Source organism: Urocampus carinirostris, chromosome 8 (assembly GCF_059441175.1).
Source record: "Urocampus carinirostris isolate Australia breed hairy pipefish chromosome 8, RoL_Ucar_1.0, whole genome shotgun sequence".
NCBI lineage: Eukaryota > Metazoa > Chordata > Actinopteri > Syngnathiformes > Syngnathidae > Urocampus > Urocampus carinirostris.
This window is the reverse complement of record NC_142356.1, coordinates 30,552,752-30,568,225: the sequence shown is the minus strand read 5'-3', so window position 1 is coordinate 30,568,225 and position 15,474 is coordinate 30,552,752. Positions and strand designations below refer to the sequence as shown.

The following is a 15,474-nucleotide window of genomic DNA, read 5'->3' as shown; positions in this document are numbered from 1 at the left end:
GAAAATACGGTACATCGATTATGCAAAAAAAAGATACTTATAAATGCAGTAAGGAAATGTATGAAGTGCCTCTCGTGACTCGTCACTTCCTGGACAACGTAGTGTCTTGTTGCCTAGCAACGACTGCTTCCTGTCACTAAACGCCACCCCGCGCTGTCACGCGCAAACTTTAAGCTCTTCCACAGTTCTAAACGCCGTTTAATTTAAAGGCCATTTAATATCTTTATCCGTATTATTAAACATTGTGAAACAATTTAGCGTGTCAGCATGGCCAACGCGCACCGGACTAACGTGCTTGTGACTTCGTGTCTGAAGCGCCCGGTGAACCCGCACACAAGGGCGCCGCTGGCCTCCTATGAAGGGGAGAAACAGGCGCCGTACCCGGCCACCGTTTACGCGGACAACCGGGACGACTACCAGGAGAACGAAGACCAGGTGAAGTCAAGAAAAAAAAAGCTCCGTGCCAGTTTACGCCTTTGACTTTTGTCCTTAGTCATTAACGGTGTTCGGAGACTTTACCATGTGTCTTTGATACGTCAGCTCTTGTTTAAACCATCGCTTATTTACTAATTAGCATTGCGGTCTTCGAAGTTGGCTAATGTTATTACAGTTACCAAGAGTTCCCAGGGGTCTCCAACGTTGCCTGCTGACCAGTCCTGAAAATAACTTGCCAGTATCAGTGCTGGGTCACAGCGATTTTCTAGTCAAATGTTTTCTTAGTGGTTGACTGAGTATTGGACCCTGCTTCTAATAATTCACTTGTAAATAACATATAACAACATAGTAATACCATGTTCTTATTTTAGAAAACTGCTAGCCTTTTGCACTAGTTGGTGTCAAAAAAGAACCTCTCAGCTTCAAAAAGTTTGAAAACCCCTGTCATAATCTGTGGTCTGTGCGGCCCTTTGAGACTCCTTGTGATAAAGGGCTGTATAAATAAACATGACTTGACTTAGTTTTTATATATCAATGCCATCTTGTTGTGAAAATTAAAAAAAAAATGTATTAAAATGCATACATCTAAAGCTGTCGCAAGGTTTTTCACACAAGTCTCAACGCTTTATGTAGATCCTGTCAAACATGGCCCGCGAGCCAGATCGGGCGAGGTGGATGATTTAGTAATAATAATAATAATAATAGCGACCTCCCTGTTAACCGTTTTTTTTTATCAATTGAAGAAATTTTACATGTCAACCAACTCACCATCCTATACAAGCTCAACACTGCCCTCTAGCAGCCATAAAGAGCATTTGGTTTGCATTTATTTTAAAAATCATTACTTTTGATAGAAACAACATAGAGACACACTCAGAAATTTATGGTAGGCTTGACTACCAGCTCAGTAGCCTAGATGGTAGTGTGCCCGCTTTGAGACTGGGAGGTCGCTGGTTCGCGCCTCGACCGAGACATACCTAATTGGTATAATGGCGGCGCCCTCTGGCTGCGGCTGCATCGACTCGCTACAACGGGTCAGATGTATCGACATTTCGTTCTGTGTACATTGTTACAAAGAATGACAATACAAAGGAAATTATTATTATTATTATTATTATTATTATTAACCTCTTTTTTACCCATTGTTTCTGAATAAATGCATTCAACCTTCGACATTAAAAAGCGGTAGACTTTATTGTGCACTCTATTTTGCGAACGAAACACAATATCGCCAGAATATTTAAAAAGTATATACATTTAAAAAACGTGCTTGTTTAAACCGGAAGTGGCAAATCTGGAAAAAACAAAACTGAAATTAGGAGTTGGCCTTCTTTTACTGAGTGCCACTTGAGAACAAAAAGTCTGGATCCGACCCCAGAACCAAACTGAGTTTGACTTAATCTTTTAGCAATATTATATTCATATTAAACCTCCAAACACTATTTTACTTTCAGCTTGATGCAAACCAGCAGCCTCAATACTAAACCTATATCATGTATATGACTCTAGCAAATTCAGTTTGCTGAGCAAAGTTAGGTTTTGCAGCAAGAGCGTAAGTTTGGGTTTGGCATTGGTAGGGACAATGGCATTTTTTAAGTAGTCCCATAATATTGTTGGGGACCATATAGTGATTGCACTATATTGGTTAGGACATGTCCTTTCCGTCCATGCCAAAACTAAACCCTAGTTTCATTAAGCTAATTGAACCTACTGGAAAGCTAAACAAATCTATTCAAGTATTATCTGATCAATAAAGTAAACATTTCTTACAGCTTGAGTTTTTTTTATCTAGGAATGTTTCCAATTATTAGATATTGTTTAGGAATATTGTGAGCTTGAGGAAGTTTAAAAAACTCTGTTATTACCTATATATAATATGATAATGTATGTGTACTTTCTGTACAGCCCTTTGAGGCTTCTTGTGATTAAGGGCTATACAAATAAACATGACTTGACTTGACTTGTTTAGCAGAAAACCGTTACAGGGGTTTGCATCGCTTGTCGCCCTCTTGTTGCGGTCAAAAGATTTTTACTTTAGGATGTTTTTTTTGCAAGCCCCTCTTGTTATCCTTTGTCCCAAACCCTTGCTAACACAATCTTCTTTTGTATACATATTTTTTCAATTTTACAACATACCCCGCTCACTTTAGGTGACCGTCAGTTCATCCACATTGGTGTGACAAGCGGATGGGAACACGTTCCGTTCCCATCTATTCATGGGTGAGATTAGACAGCATGGTGGCAGTAATTTCAGTAATCCCTCATCCTTGTTCACCTCCCTGCTATACCCGCTGTCTGGAAGCCACCTGATGTTACCATGCTAAGCCACCCTCGGTGGGCCTTGCTCCATATGGGGACCTAATAGGCTTACATTTACTTGTACACTATCATAAAAAGAGCTCCTTTCAAAATGTGAACAAGTATGATTTACCATGTTATGTAGTAACCAGTAAGAACAAAAATGGCTGACCATAAACCAATCTAAATTGAGATATTAGTTGTGTGCAAAGTTGTCGTCGTGTGTTAAGGTTAATACCAGTAGTGAGGAGCAAATAGGTATATTCTGCTTTGTAGCTATGGAGACAATTGAGGGCCATTGAAGTAGGAAAAAATAATTGTAAGGATTGTGATGGTTTTTTTTCCTCCTCAAAATTAGACCTTTTATCTGGGATTCTTACTTTAAAACACAGAACTGACATTCTTACTTTAATTCAAAATTCAGATTTTATTTCTCTATATTACGAATTCTAAAGTGAGATTCTAATTTTATAGTAAAAAAATCTTTCACATCAGATTTCTGACTTTTAAAAGCCTTCCTTGTGTCCCAATTCTGGTTTCTAACTCATCAGATTCTATTTTTACCTTTAAACTGAGAAATCACACTTTTAAGTCATAATTGAAAGGGGGAGTCAGAACTACTAGATTTTTAAAGTAATAATGCCAATTCTGATATTTAAAGTAAGAAATCTAAGAATCAAAGACAGAATTCCGAGTAAGAGTCTGAATTCTGAGAAATAAATGAAAGATTTCGACTTTTAAAACCAGGCACTCAGTAATTCAGGTGTGCATTAAATAGCTGAAGCAGGGGTTGGAAACCCAAAATGTTGAAAGAGCCATATTGGACCTAAAAAACATGTCTGGATACGCAATAAAATAAAAGTCTTATACAACCCTTATAAGGAAGGAAACAAACACTGTAGCTATTTTCTTGATTGGGAAAATTAAATAATGTTTGTGTCCTGTTTGTCAGACAGAAACCCTATATTTTTCCAATATCAAACTTTTTTTTTTTAAAGCCACTGGGTGCAAACTCCTGAACTAAACGCTGGTGCAAGTAAGCCCTAACACCAGACAAGTTCATGTAATGAAAAAACCCTTAAACACTGATTTGCACCAAACAACGCCATTATACTTATTGGTAAATTGTGCAGTTGACATAAGGTGCAGGTGAGAACAATTTCAAAAGCAGAAAACCAAATTCATAAATTTAAAATTTTGAAATGTTGACATCTCAGACATCTGACCTTTTTATCTTAGAATTCTCACCTCATAACTACGATCAAAGTCAAAATTTCAAGAAAAATGTCTGTATCCCGCCAATCTTTTTTACTTCTTCCTCACTGGCCCTTAATTTCGGTACACACAACACTTCATATTGTCTCTCTAGGTTGTTTTAAGTAATTTTATCTCCCGCCTCCAGGTAGACCTGCATCACGAGAAAGGCGACTCACGGACGGCTTGTGAGGAGCGCATAGACATGCACAATATCTTCTTCTCCAACGAGGAATACTACAAGAAGTTGGAGGACCTGAAAAAGGCTCACCTGCGCACCATGGCCGAGCTGGAGAGCATGTACCATCACAAACTGCAGCTGCATGCCTTGGCCGCTCCAAACTCGCTACAGAAACAACACGGGTCAGTTGCTTTTTGTGAAGATGGCTTATTACCGATTCCTGGTATTGGGTCAATACTTTTATGGTAATAGGTGCTTAGGAATGCTATACAAACCATTGGAGTCCCTATTTTACAAACGCTATTTAAATGACCATAACTCCGTGACCGTTTCAACGCCTCGTCCTGATAAAGATAGGTGACAATATATGGACAACTGAGAGAAACGTTATATACAGTATAAATATATATATATATATATATATATATATATATATATATATATTGTGTGTGTGTGTATATATATATATATATATAAATATATATATATATATATATATATATATATATATATATATATATATATATATATATATATATATATATGCTGTATATATATATACATCCATTATCTGCACCGCTTATCCTCAGTAGGGTTGCTGGGGTCCTGGAGCCCATCCCAGCTATCTTCGAGCAGTGGACACCCTGAACTGGTTGCCAGCCAGTCGCAGGGCGCATAAAGACAGACAAACAACTCGTTCATTCACACCTAGGGACAATTTGGACCGGCCAATTAACCTGATGCATGTTTTTGCAATGTGGGAGGAAACTGGAGTGCCCGGAGGAAACCCATGCAAGCACGGGGAGAACATGCAAACTTCATACAGGAGCTTCGATCTCATGATTTATCTGTATATATATATATATTATATATTAAATGTGTATGTATGTGTATATATGTGTATATATGTGTGTGTATATATACATATATATATATATATATATATATATATATATATATATATATATATATATATATATATATATATCCATCCATCCATTATCTGCACCGCTTATTCTCAGTAGGGTCGCGGGGTTGTTGGAGCCCATCCCAGCTATCTTCGGGATGTGGTCAGGGTACACCCTGAAGTGGTTGCCAGCCAGTCGCAGGGCAGACAGAGACAGACAATTCGCTCGCTCATTCACACCTAGGGACAATTTGGACCGGACAATTAACCTGACATGCATGTTTCCGGGGATGTGGGAGGAAACCGGAGCACCTGGAGGAAACCCACGCAAGCACGGGTAGAACATGCAGACTCCAGTGTGTGTGTATATGTATATATATATATATATATATATATATATATATATATATATATATATATATATATATATATATATATGGTTGGTTTGATCCCTTAACCACTAATCTCATAGGGGCATCATTACCTGTGGTATGTCTCGGGAAAGTACAGACTGGTGCCGCCCATGCCTCTAGAGGCCAACTTGTTTCCACCCGGTCTTAAAGAAGACTGCTCATGAGCAGTATTTTTGTTGCAAATTAAACTCGTACACTGAAACTCGTGTTAAGAGGTGCTCGTATAAAAAGGTAACACTGTATTTGTATGTTTCAACACCAGGGGCAGCGGGTCACGACGTTTGCAGAAATCTCACTCAGCCATGGAACTCCGGAGAGATTCCGGCGCTTCTGACTGTTCGGATGAAGATGACGACACGCTTGATTCTGGTTCTGACGTGGAGAAGGGCTTGTTGTTCTCTCCCAAAGAATACATTAAGAACATGTGGACTGACTTCAAGTTATCTCCCCGAACACGCCACCTCTCCACGTCGCTGCCTGGAGGAAGCGGCGGCCTCAGGCCACGGCAAAGGGTAACTGTCCCCAAGCCCTTTCAGATGACCTTGCGTGAGGCTGAAAGGCGGCAAAAGGGCATCAAGACGCGAACAGAGGTGGAGCTGGAGAATGCAGAGCTGAAACGACAGCTCGAGGAAATGTCCGAGTGCCACAATAAATTCCGGGCCAGTCCTGTGCCGGCACATGTTCACCTGCCGCTTTATGAGGAGCTCCAGGAGCGCCGACAAGAAAAACGGCGGAATATGCGAGAGGAGTGCCACCTCAAAACCAAGGTGAGTGAGTCTCACGGTCGGCGTGGGCAAAATGACATATTAAACTGTCAAGGGTTCAAACAGCATTGTGATCCTGTGTGCTAGTGTGCTAGGGGAATGTGTCTTGTGTGCCGCAGAACATTATCTCTTTATGAAGTAGCAAAGGGGACTTTGATAACAAATATTGTTTGATGAAGCTGTTTAAGCTAGTGCAGCAAAATAATTAAATAAATAAATCAAGAAAAAATCTTCCACATAATTCTGATTATTATTTTCCTATATTACAAAAAAAGTTAGTCGACATATTTATTTTTTGCATTTAATCAGTCTCAAAAGGCTGCAAGGATCACCTATAGAATATCATCTGATCCGAAACTTACATGAGAGGCAAAAAAAAACAGCATAAGGAAAATAATATAATTATTTTTAACATTTACTCTTGGTTGGCTGGTCGTTGTTCTAATAAAAAGCAGAATACCAAAGTACAGTATTTCCTGTTGATCTGATAACTAAATTACAACGACTTTCAGTCAAGATCCTCTGGAACTTAAATATGTGATTGTTATCTACTTGGAACAAAAACAGCAACAAATAGAACTGTGAGTCGTTCGAAAATCGAGGTTCCACTGTATTTAAAACTGCGTTTCTGTCAGTGTTGTCTGGCGGGCTGGATTCAATCTGTTGGCGGGGCTGATCCGGCCCGCAGACAGTACGTTTGACACCCCTGGCTTAAATGATGCTGGCCCTTGTCAAATTGTATAATTAATAACTTTGCTGGGTACTACCTACAAGCCCTTCAGCTTTCTGGAGAGGGAACGCCTAAAGAAGCAGCATCGACAGCAGCAGCAGCAGGACCAGCTCGCCCAAGATGCGCAGGTGAAGCCCTTCAAAGCCAAGCCGGTGCCCAGATCAGTGTATACGGCTGCAGCGGGCGATCTGAGGAAAGAGGAGCAGCTCTTCCGATCCATCAAAAAGCAGATGAGAGCACAAGAGATGCTTGACAGCGCCTCGGCACCACCCAGCACTCTTGCCACGAGACTGGCGGAAAGCAAGAAACGCAAGGCGAGGCCTCAGACCTTCAGCCACCGTCCGCGCATCAACAAGGACGTGCCCGACTTTGACGGCACCTTCAAACGCTTCCAGGAGCACATGGAGAAGACAAAAGAGGTGAAACCCACCACAGCGTGCGAACCCTTCCGGCTGACGACCGCTAAAATACCCTCGCAGAGGGAGCCCGAGCTGACCGGTGTGGGAAAGGAGTGTGGTGACAGCGGGCCACCAGTGATTCGCAGGCCGAATGTCAGGAACTCAGGCACGGCCAACTCCAGTCTCTGCTCGTCACTTTCAGGGAGCATGGAACTCCTTCCCGCCAAAGACACGGATGCCACCAAGAAACGACACCAGGCTGTCAGGTACCACGGTAGTGCCCAAAGCTCCTTCTCCACCTCCTTATTAGGAAACAGCCCCCTTAATGACTTCCATAGCGGCTGAGTTTCTTCTTGAGAAGATACGCCACCCCACTCTCCTCCCTGACCCAAAATGTGTCCCTTCATATATCCAAAGAAATTTGTCCAGTGAGTATTTCATTACTGCAGCGCTTTACAAAGAAAGCGTTCTGCATTTACAGTTTTTGCACAAACAATAAAAGAGATATTTTGTTATTTATTTATTTTTTTTAAAAAAGTTTGGTTTATCTTCATAATCCGTTTATGTCGTGATAAGGTAATAGTTTATTATACATTCAAAATAAGAAGGGAACTCATCAATTGATTCTGAACTTGCAAGGAAAACGAGAGAGGACCCAAACCTCAGCTCAGAAAATTCCAACCTCTTCTCAAAGCCCTCTCTAAGCCTTTTCTTTTAATTTTAAGCTACAAAAGCAGATCTGGCCTAAACAGTGTGGAAATCAAAGAACAACAATAGTGACAATGATGTAAACAGTGCATAAAAGTAAAAAAGCAATTAGGTATCATAGTCCAAATAACAAACGGGCATCCCATGCAATCTCCTTTGAAATTGTCTAATATTAAAAAAAAAAAACAGAAAAAACCTATCACACTGTATTTTTATGTTTCTTTTGATTGTAAATGTAAATGGTCCATGAAGCGCTTTACAATGTGCTTCACACTTACCCATTCACACACACTCACACACCGATAGCAGCGTCAGACACACAAGGCAACTACTTGCTTATCGGGGCATTAGGGATTCAGTGTCTTGCCCAAGGACACTTTGACATATAACACGGAAGAGCCGGGAATCAAACCTGTGACATCTTGATCCTAAGATGAGCGTAATCATTTTATTACTAGCTAAACTGTAATCATAGTTTTTTTGTATTTAACTTATTCCTCTTGTAAAAAAAGCATAATATAAGCAAAATTATCCGCCATATGAGACTGTTTTGCTCATTTTAAACATTATATTTTTTAGTCAAAATCATTTTTCAAAAGAAATCAGAACAGAAATTGTTCTCTTTAAAGAACTTGATTGTTCTTTTTTTGACTGGAAAAATAAAATTTAAGTAAAATTATATTTTTTCGGATATTGCAATAAGACTAATAACTCCAGTAACTTTCAGAATTATTTTAATTCTCCTGGTATAAACTTTTAGGATAAATTATCATCAATTGTATAAATAATTCGTATAATTGTCAAAATGTAAACTATTATTTGTCATTTTCATTGTTTTTCTCAATGAACGAATTATTGTTTTTTCTATTTAAGTAAAGAATTAAGTAAAGAATTAAGTAAAGCAAGCAAAATACCTGTTGAATAATGTCATATGCATCAGGATATTTTAAGTAAAAAAGTCATTCTTGAATAATTATTTGTGACTGGGTGCAGGCAGGCTCTGGAACGCAGAAGGAGAGCCGAACAGGAAGAGGCAAACTGGATAGAGAAACAGAAAGAGCGTGAGAAGAAGCTGCAGAAACTGGTGCAAAAGCGGGCCAGTGCTAATGAGCCTAACCTGGAACTTAGGCAGTTTCTCGGCAACAAACTCCTTCATTACAGGTATAAACCTTATTGTGACTTGACTTTCACCGTCAGTATAGAAAAGAAGTCAAGTCATGTTTATTTGTATCGCCCTTAAGCATCTTTGCAACAGACGAACAAAAAAATGTCATCAGAGGAAATGTTCTCATTGTCATTTAGAGAGTGGACTTGGAACAATCCAAGTTAGATACATTTGAAAGCAAAACTAGATGCTCCTGGATTCTTGCTTTTTCACACTGCTACCATCTTTCTTCTGACCTGTCAGACACCATAAATGTGCAGGTGGACTTGATCATATTAACTTCAAGTCAGAATGTACAGTGTAAACAATGAAAATAGCAGATTTTAAGAGGGTGTGTGAAAGAGGCTGCTGTGGACTATAATGCTTCTTTTGTTGCTACAATGATGACGTTTGCTGACAACACTACCTTGGCCTGTCCCTGACGGGGATGAGGCAGCTTACTGAAATGAGGTGGACACGCTGACAACGTGGTGTTTGATGAATAAACTCATACTGAACACAAAATCCAAGGAAGTCATACTCAATTTTAGGAGGACAAGCACAGACTCAGCTCCATTCATCATCAATGGAGACTGTGTAGAGTCCATTCCTTTAATTCCTGGACATGTACATCTCCGACAACCTGTCCTGGTCTGCCAACACCAGGGCTGTGGTAAGGAATGTCCAGCAGGGATTTCATTTCCTGAGAGTGCTCAGGGGGTAAAAATGAAAATGAAGCTGCTGGTTTCCTTCTATAAGCCACAGTGGAGAGCATTCTAGCGTACAGCGTCAGGGTATGCCATGAGCATGGTTGCAGATGAAAAAACAGAGTTATCAACACAGCCCAGAATATTATTGGCTGTTCCCTGCCTATTCTGGAGTACATTGCTGGCTTGCAGTCCCAGGCAGAACCAACATTATAAAGAACTCTCACCCTGGTAGGCACTGCAGGTCCCTCAAAACAAGGACGGTTTCTTCCCCAGGGCCACCATCACCCTACGCAAGCGCACAAGACTGAAAAATATATATTTTGCCTGTGTATATTAAAATGTGTAGTCATACCTCATTGATGCATTTATTTAGCAAAATTTTTAATGCACTATTGTTCCAAAGCACTTACAACAAATGCCAATCTCCAACCTTTACCTTGTGAAAGTTTTGGACTATCAATGCTGACTTTTTAAAATATTTTTCTCTTTTAAGTCTTTATTATGTGTTATTCCTGAGGCTCCATGTCTTATCTTGTTGTAAAAATTGTTCACTACATTGTTATCATTGACCATAAAGACAATTCTATATCCTAAATCAGGAAACAAGACCGCCAGCGCAGGAGGGAATATCAGCAAGAAATGAAGGAGATGGAGGATCGTGTGAAAGGTAGACCGCTGCTGCTGGAGCAAGTTGCCCAGGTACACAACAAATAGAACAGCATATAAAAGGTGCTGCTGACCATGTCCCTCTTTGCTGACACCCAATAGAAAACATCACTGAAAGGGAAAAAGCATTTGTTTTATATTTGAACACGAGTTGTCAGAAATGATGACATAGAACCAGTAATTATGGTTGTATGACTCCCAATTGTCACACGGTGTTTGTGAAAGAACATTGTGTAGGGTCGATCCTGAGATAAAATCTTACCACGGGGCCTATTTCACCTAAGAAGTTCAACAGCGCTGAATTTAATCCTGACTGCCAGGTTATGTCAGATTCAGATAGAAAACAGAATTTTTGGTTCCAGCAGAGTATAATGCCATGTAATTTTAGTTTTATTTGTAAAAATCTATCAGTAAGTAAAAGTCAACATTTTTTTTACTTAGAATAATTTAAAGGTGGGTTGCATCGTTTGAGTTGTCCTCAAAAAGTTGAAAGTAGATTTTTTTTTTTACTAAGTACCCTTATGTGATTACAATGCCCAACTGCGTTAAAAGACCATTTATAATTAACTTTCCTCCATGCCTAACTGCTTTCATTTTACTTTCACCAGAGCAAAGGGGTGGGGGATTGGAAGGAGTGACTTTATGCTCATAACTGCAGTATATTTTTGGTGTAGCATGGAAATGGTGCAAGTAATAAACGGCCCATTTCAGATTCAGTCCAAACACAATCCAAACACCTATAAAGATGAAAAATAATTTTATTCGAGCGTGTTAGGAAATGCATGTACTTGCACGTGCCACACAGAGGCTGCAATGATGACTTAAGCCAGAAGATGGTATCAGCGAGAAGAAAATCTCCAAATTTTGGACAGCACCTTAAAGTATCTGTTCAATTATAACCATCAACTCATTTATAATATAAGTAACAAAAATAACAGGAAAGGGAATTTTTAGAGTCGACTGAGGGGCATGTGATCTAGCATCACTCACCTAGTGTCTGTATGTGCAGGTTACTGATCAAATCTTTACAACCATTACAATCTGTGTCAGTTAGTCATTTGGTAGGTAAATGCATCCTTGTCATGTTTTTGTTTTGCTTCAGTAGGGCTTTGTTTGAACTGTTCCCCTAGGTTGGACTAATTAGGACCATCAAGATTTAAACTAATAGATTGAAAAACAGCTTCTACTTTTGGCCACCAATCACCTTCTGTGCTTCAAAATGCTTCTTTTGTTTAATATTACTTATTGTTATACTTTTACCCTTAACTTAAAAAAAGTCACTATCAGAATGGCACTTTTTCATATCTTTGTGCATTTCACTTTTTACAATTACAATAAATTATATTCTATTCCACTATATAACAATTTATTAATTTTGAAGGAAAGGTGGCCTGAGGCACTAGTGTTGGCCCATGTAACGTGTTACACGTGTATCTCGCGGCAGGTCTTTACAGTGTTTTGTTTTAATTATAGCTGTGATATTCAAGAGGTTCTGTTTTGGCACAACAGAAGAACGCCAAGCAGGCTGCACAGAAGCGTTTTGTTGACTCTTTGCAGCGAGTCCAACTGAGCGAAGACTTCGTCAGCAGAAAAGCGGCGGCAGGGCGGCCATACAGTCATGCTGATGCCTCAGGGTAACTATTTCGAACTGCAAAGGTGTTTGTGTGGAGTTAGGTCTCCTAGAAATTGTTCACATGGCTCTACCTTCCCTTCCCGTTTTTTCAGTGAGGCTTTGGAAAATGAAGACACCGTCCTGTTGCCTGTCCCCTACCGGAAGGTCTTCCTGGACGACGAAGACCAGGAGGAAGAAAGGGAGGAGGAAGAGGAAAAAGAAGGAGAGAGCCCAAAGGCTTCACCTGACGGCAGTGAGGATGGCGGTCACTACTCAGACGACCAAGACCACGAATGTGATAACAGTGAGAGGGACACTGAAGAGGCCGAGGAGGAGAAGCGACAGGATGATAAAGAACTTGCTTAGCTTTTGTCAGGACTAGGACAATTATTAGAATACAACCCATTTACATTGGCTTGCGAAACTATTTGGCCCCCTTGAACTTTGTGACCTTTTGGCACATTTCAGACTTCAAACATCAAGATATAAAAGTGTAATTTCTTGTGAAGCATCAACAATAAGTGGGACACAATCATTGAAGTGGAACACACTTTATTAGATATTTTAAACTTTTAACAAATAAAAAAGGAAAAATTATTCAGCCCCTTTACTTTCAGTGCAGCAAACTCTGTCCAAAAGTTCAGTGAGGAACTCTGAACGATTGAATGTTGATCTAAATGACTAACAGTGATAAATGTAATCTACCTGTGTGTAATCAATTCTCTGTATAAATGCATCTGCACTGTGATAGTCTCAGAGGTCTGTTTAAAGCACAGAGAGCATCATGGAGAACGAGGAACACACCAGGCAAGTCCGAGGTACTGTTGTGGAGAATTTTAAAGCTGGATTTGGATACAAAAAGATTTCCCAAGCTTTAAACATCCCGAGGAGCACTGTGCAAGCAATAATATTGAAATGGAAGGAGTATCAGACCACTGCAAATCTACCAAGATCGGGCCGTCCCCCTAAACTTTCAGCTCATACAAGGAGAAAACTGATCAGAGATGCAGCCAAGAGGCCCATGATCACTTTGGATGAACTGCAGAGGTCTACAGCTGAGGTTGGAGAATCTGTCCATAGGAATACAATCAGTCGCATACTGCACAAATCTGGCCTTTATTGAAGAGTGGCAAGAAGGAAGCCATTTCTTAAAGATATCCATAAAAAGTGTCATTTAAATTTTGCCACAAGCCACCGGTGAGACACATCAAACATGTGGAAGAAGGTGGTCTGGTCAGACGAGACCAAAAACAAAATTTTGGCAACAATGCAAGATGTTATGTTTGGCGTAAAAGCAGCACAGCTCATCACCCTCAATACACCGCACAGTCAAACGTGGTGGCAGCATCATGGTTTGGGCCTGCTTTTTCTCAGCAGGGACAGGGAAGATGGATAAAATTGATGGGAAGATGGATGGAGCCAAATACAGAACCCTTCTGGAAGAAAACCTGATAGAGTCCGCAAAAGACCTGAGACTGGGACGCAGATTTGTTTTCCAACAAGAAAATGATCCAAAACATAAAGCAACAGCTACAATGGAATGGTTCACCAAGACCTCCAGACCTCAATCCAATTGAGAATCTGTGGAAAGAACTGAAAACTGCTGTTCACAAACGCTTTCCATCCAACCTCATTGAGCTCGAGCTGTTTTTCAAGGAGGAATGGGCAAAAATATCAGCTTCTCAATGTGCAAAATTGATAGAGACATACCCTAAGTGACTTGCAGCTGTAATCGCAGCAAAAGGTGGCGCTAATAATAATAATAATTTCCTTGTATTGTCATTCTGTGTAACAATGTACACAGAACGAAATGTCGATTGCACCTGACCCGTTGTAGCGAGCCGATGCAGCCGCAGCCAACAGAGGGCGCCGCCGACCACTTTTTAAGTCTTAGGAATGACTCGGCCGGGGCGCGAACCACCGACCTCCCAGTCTCAAAGCGGGCGCCTTACCATCTAGGCTTATTATGTGCAAAATTGATAGAGACATACCCTAAGTGACTTGCAGCTGTAATCGCAGCAAAAGGTGGCGCTACAAAGTATTACCTCAGTGGGGCTGAATAATTTTGCACACCCACTTTTTTCGTTTTTTTAATTATTAAAAAAAGTTTAAAATATCCAATAACGTGTGTCTCACTTATTGTTGATGATTCACAAGGAATTACAGTTTTATATCTTTGTTTGAAGTCTGAAATGTCGCTAAAGGTCACAAAGTTCAAGGGGGGCAAATAGTTTCGCAAGACTCAGTAGGCTCATGCAACAATTTGAAGTCGTCATCAAGACTTCACAGCATTGACGAAATACGCCATTTTAACGACTTTCTGATTAAGTTATTACAAAAAAGACACAATAAACTATAGATTTGTGGTTAGATGAATCGGTACTATAATGGATATTATTATTGTATTTTTATGTATTGTTTCTACGATTTAAGTTCTTGTCCTCATGTGCTTGTCATCCAGTCCCTACCTCCCATCCAATCAGCTCCCCGAGGCATGTGTGTCTTGTAATGGTGTCTTGTCGGTGCGTGTATAATTTTCTTTTAGACTTTGGTCGGTCATTGTCCTTCTCAGTCATGTCTGGAACAGTCCTAGCTGCAGTTATTTTTGTTATTTCTCTGAACTTTTTTTAACAAACAAAAAAAATAAAAGGTAAACAAATTTCTAGCACATATTTACCTCTTTAAAATCAATGGTATATCTCCATTCATAATTTTGTTTTCTATTGGATAATTTTAGCTGAAGTTCCCAACGTTTGGAATCAATACTCAACGCGGGTCATTCAGTGACCAAAGAAAGGTTCACATTCTTTAAATTTTGCGCAACACCATTAGTGTGATTTTTGTTGCAGAAAAACTGACGCCAAATGCAAGGGCCAGCAGATTTTATACCATCTAAAAAAGTAAATGTGCAAATATCTGATTACATTACAATTTATTAATAATTACTATTAAAATGTTCATTGATAACAACGTAGTGAATATTGTTCACAAGATTAAACATGGTACGCTAGGATGAACATGTAATAAAGACTTAAGAAAAACAATAATATAAAACAAATGTTGACATAAATGAGCAAAAATACTTACAAGGTAGGCCTAAATCGTAAGTGCATCAGAACAACAGCTGAGTGAAAAGAAGTGCAATGACATTTTGTAAATGAAATGAAATGATGTGCATTTATATAGCGCTTTTCAAGTCAATGACTTCCCAAAGCAACCTAATTCCAAAATACAACAAGAAACAACTATGCAGT

General features: G+C 39.6%; 1 protein-coding gene across 2 annotated transcripts; it reads left to right on the top strand.

Moving 5' to 3' along the window:
- Window positions 1-156: 156 nt before the first annotated feature.
- Window positions 157-14,880, top strand: fam161a (FAM161 centrosomal protein A). Of its 2 annotated transcripts, XR_015851138.1 has the most exons (9): window positions 157-435; window positions 4,136-4,350; window positions 5,751-6,255; window positions 7,027-7,646; window positions 9,082-9,249; window positions 10,542-10,641; window positions 12,118-12,242; window positions 12,334-13,964; window positions 14,246-14,880. XR_015851138.1 is itself a non-coding variant. In XM_088342327.1 (8 exons), the coding sequence occupies exons 1-8, from the start codon at window positions 268-270 to the stop codon at window positions 12,584-12,586; spliced, it is 2,154 nt and encodes a 717-aa protein (XP_088198453.1). In that variant the 5' UTR covers window positions 157-267; the 3' UTR covers window positions 12,587-14,880. The 2 variants fall into 2 exon arrangements, 1 of the variants encoding a protein (XP_088198453.1); XM_088342327.1 differs by having other exon boundaries at window positions 12,334-14,880.
- Window positions 14,881-15,474: the final 594 nt, after the last annotated feature.

What these genes read in the sequence shown, in the direction of transcription:
- fam161a (XM_088342327.1), top strand. Translation starts at nt 268, where the DNA reads ATGGCCAACGCGCACCGGACTAACGTGCTTGTGACTTCGTGTCTGAAG. An exon ending in AAACGACACCAGGCTGTCAG is followed by an intron (nt 7,647 to 9,081) that starts GTACCACGGTAG and finishes GACTGGGTGCAG; the next exon opens with GCAGGCTCTGGAACGCAGAA. An exon ending in TGCTGGAGCAAGTTGCCCAG is followed by an intron (nt 10,642 to 12,117) that starts GTACACAACAAA and finishes TTGGCACAACAG; the next exon opens with AAGAACGCCAAGCAGGCTGC.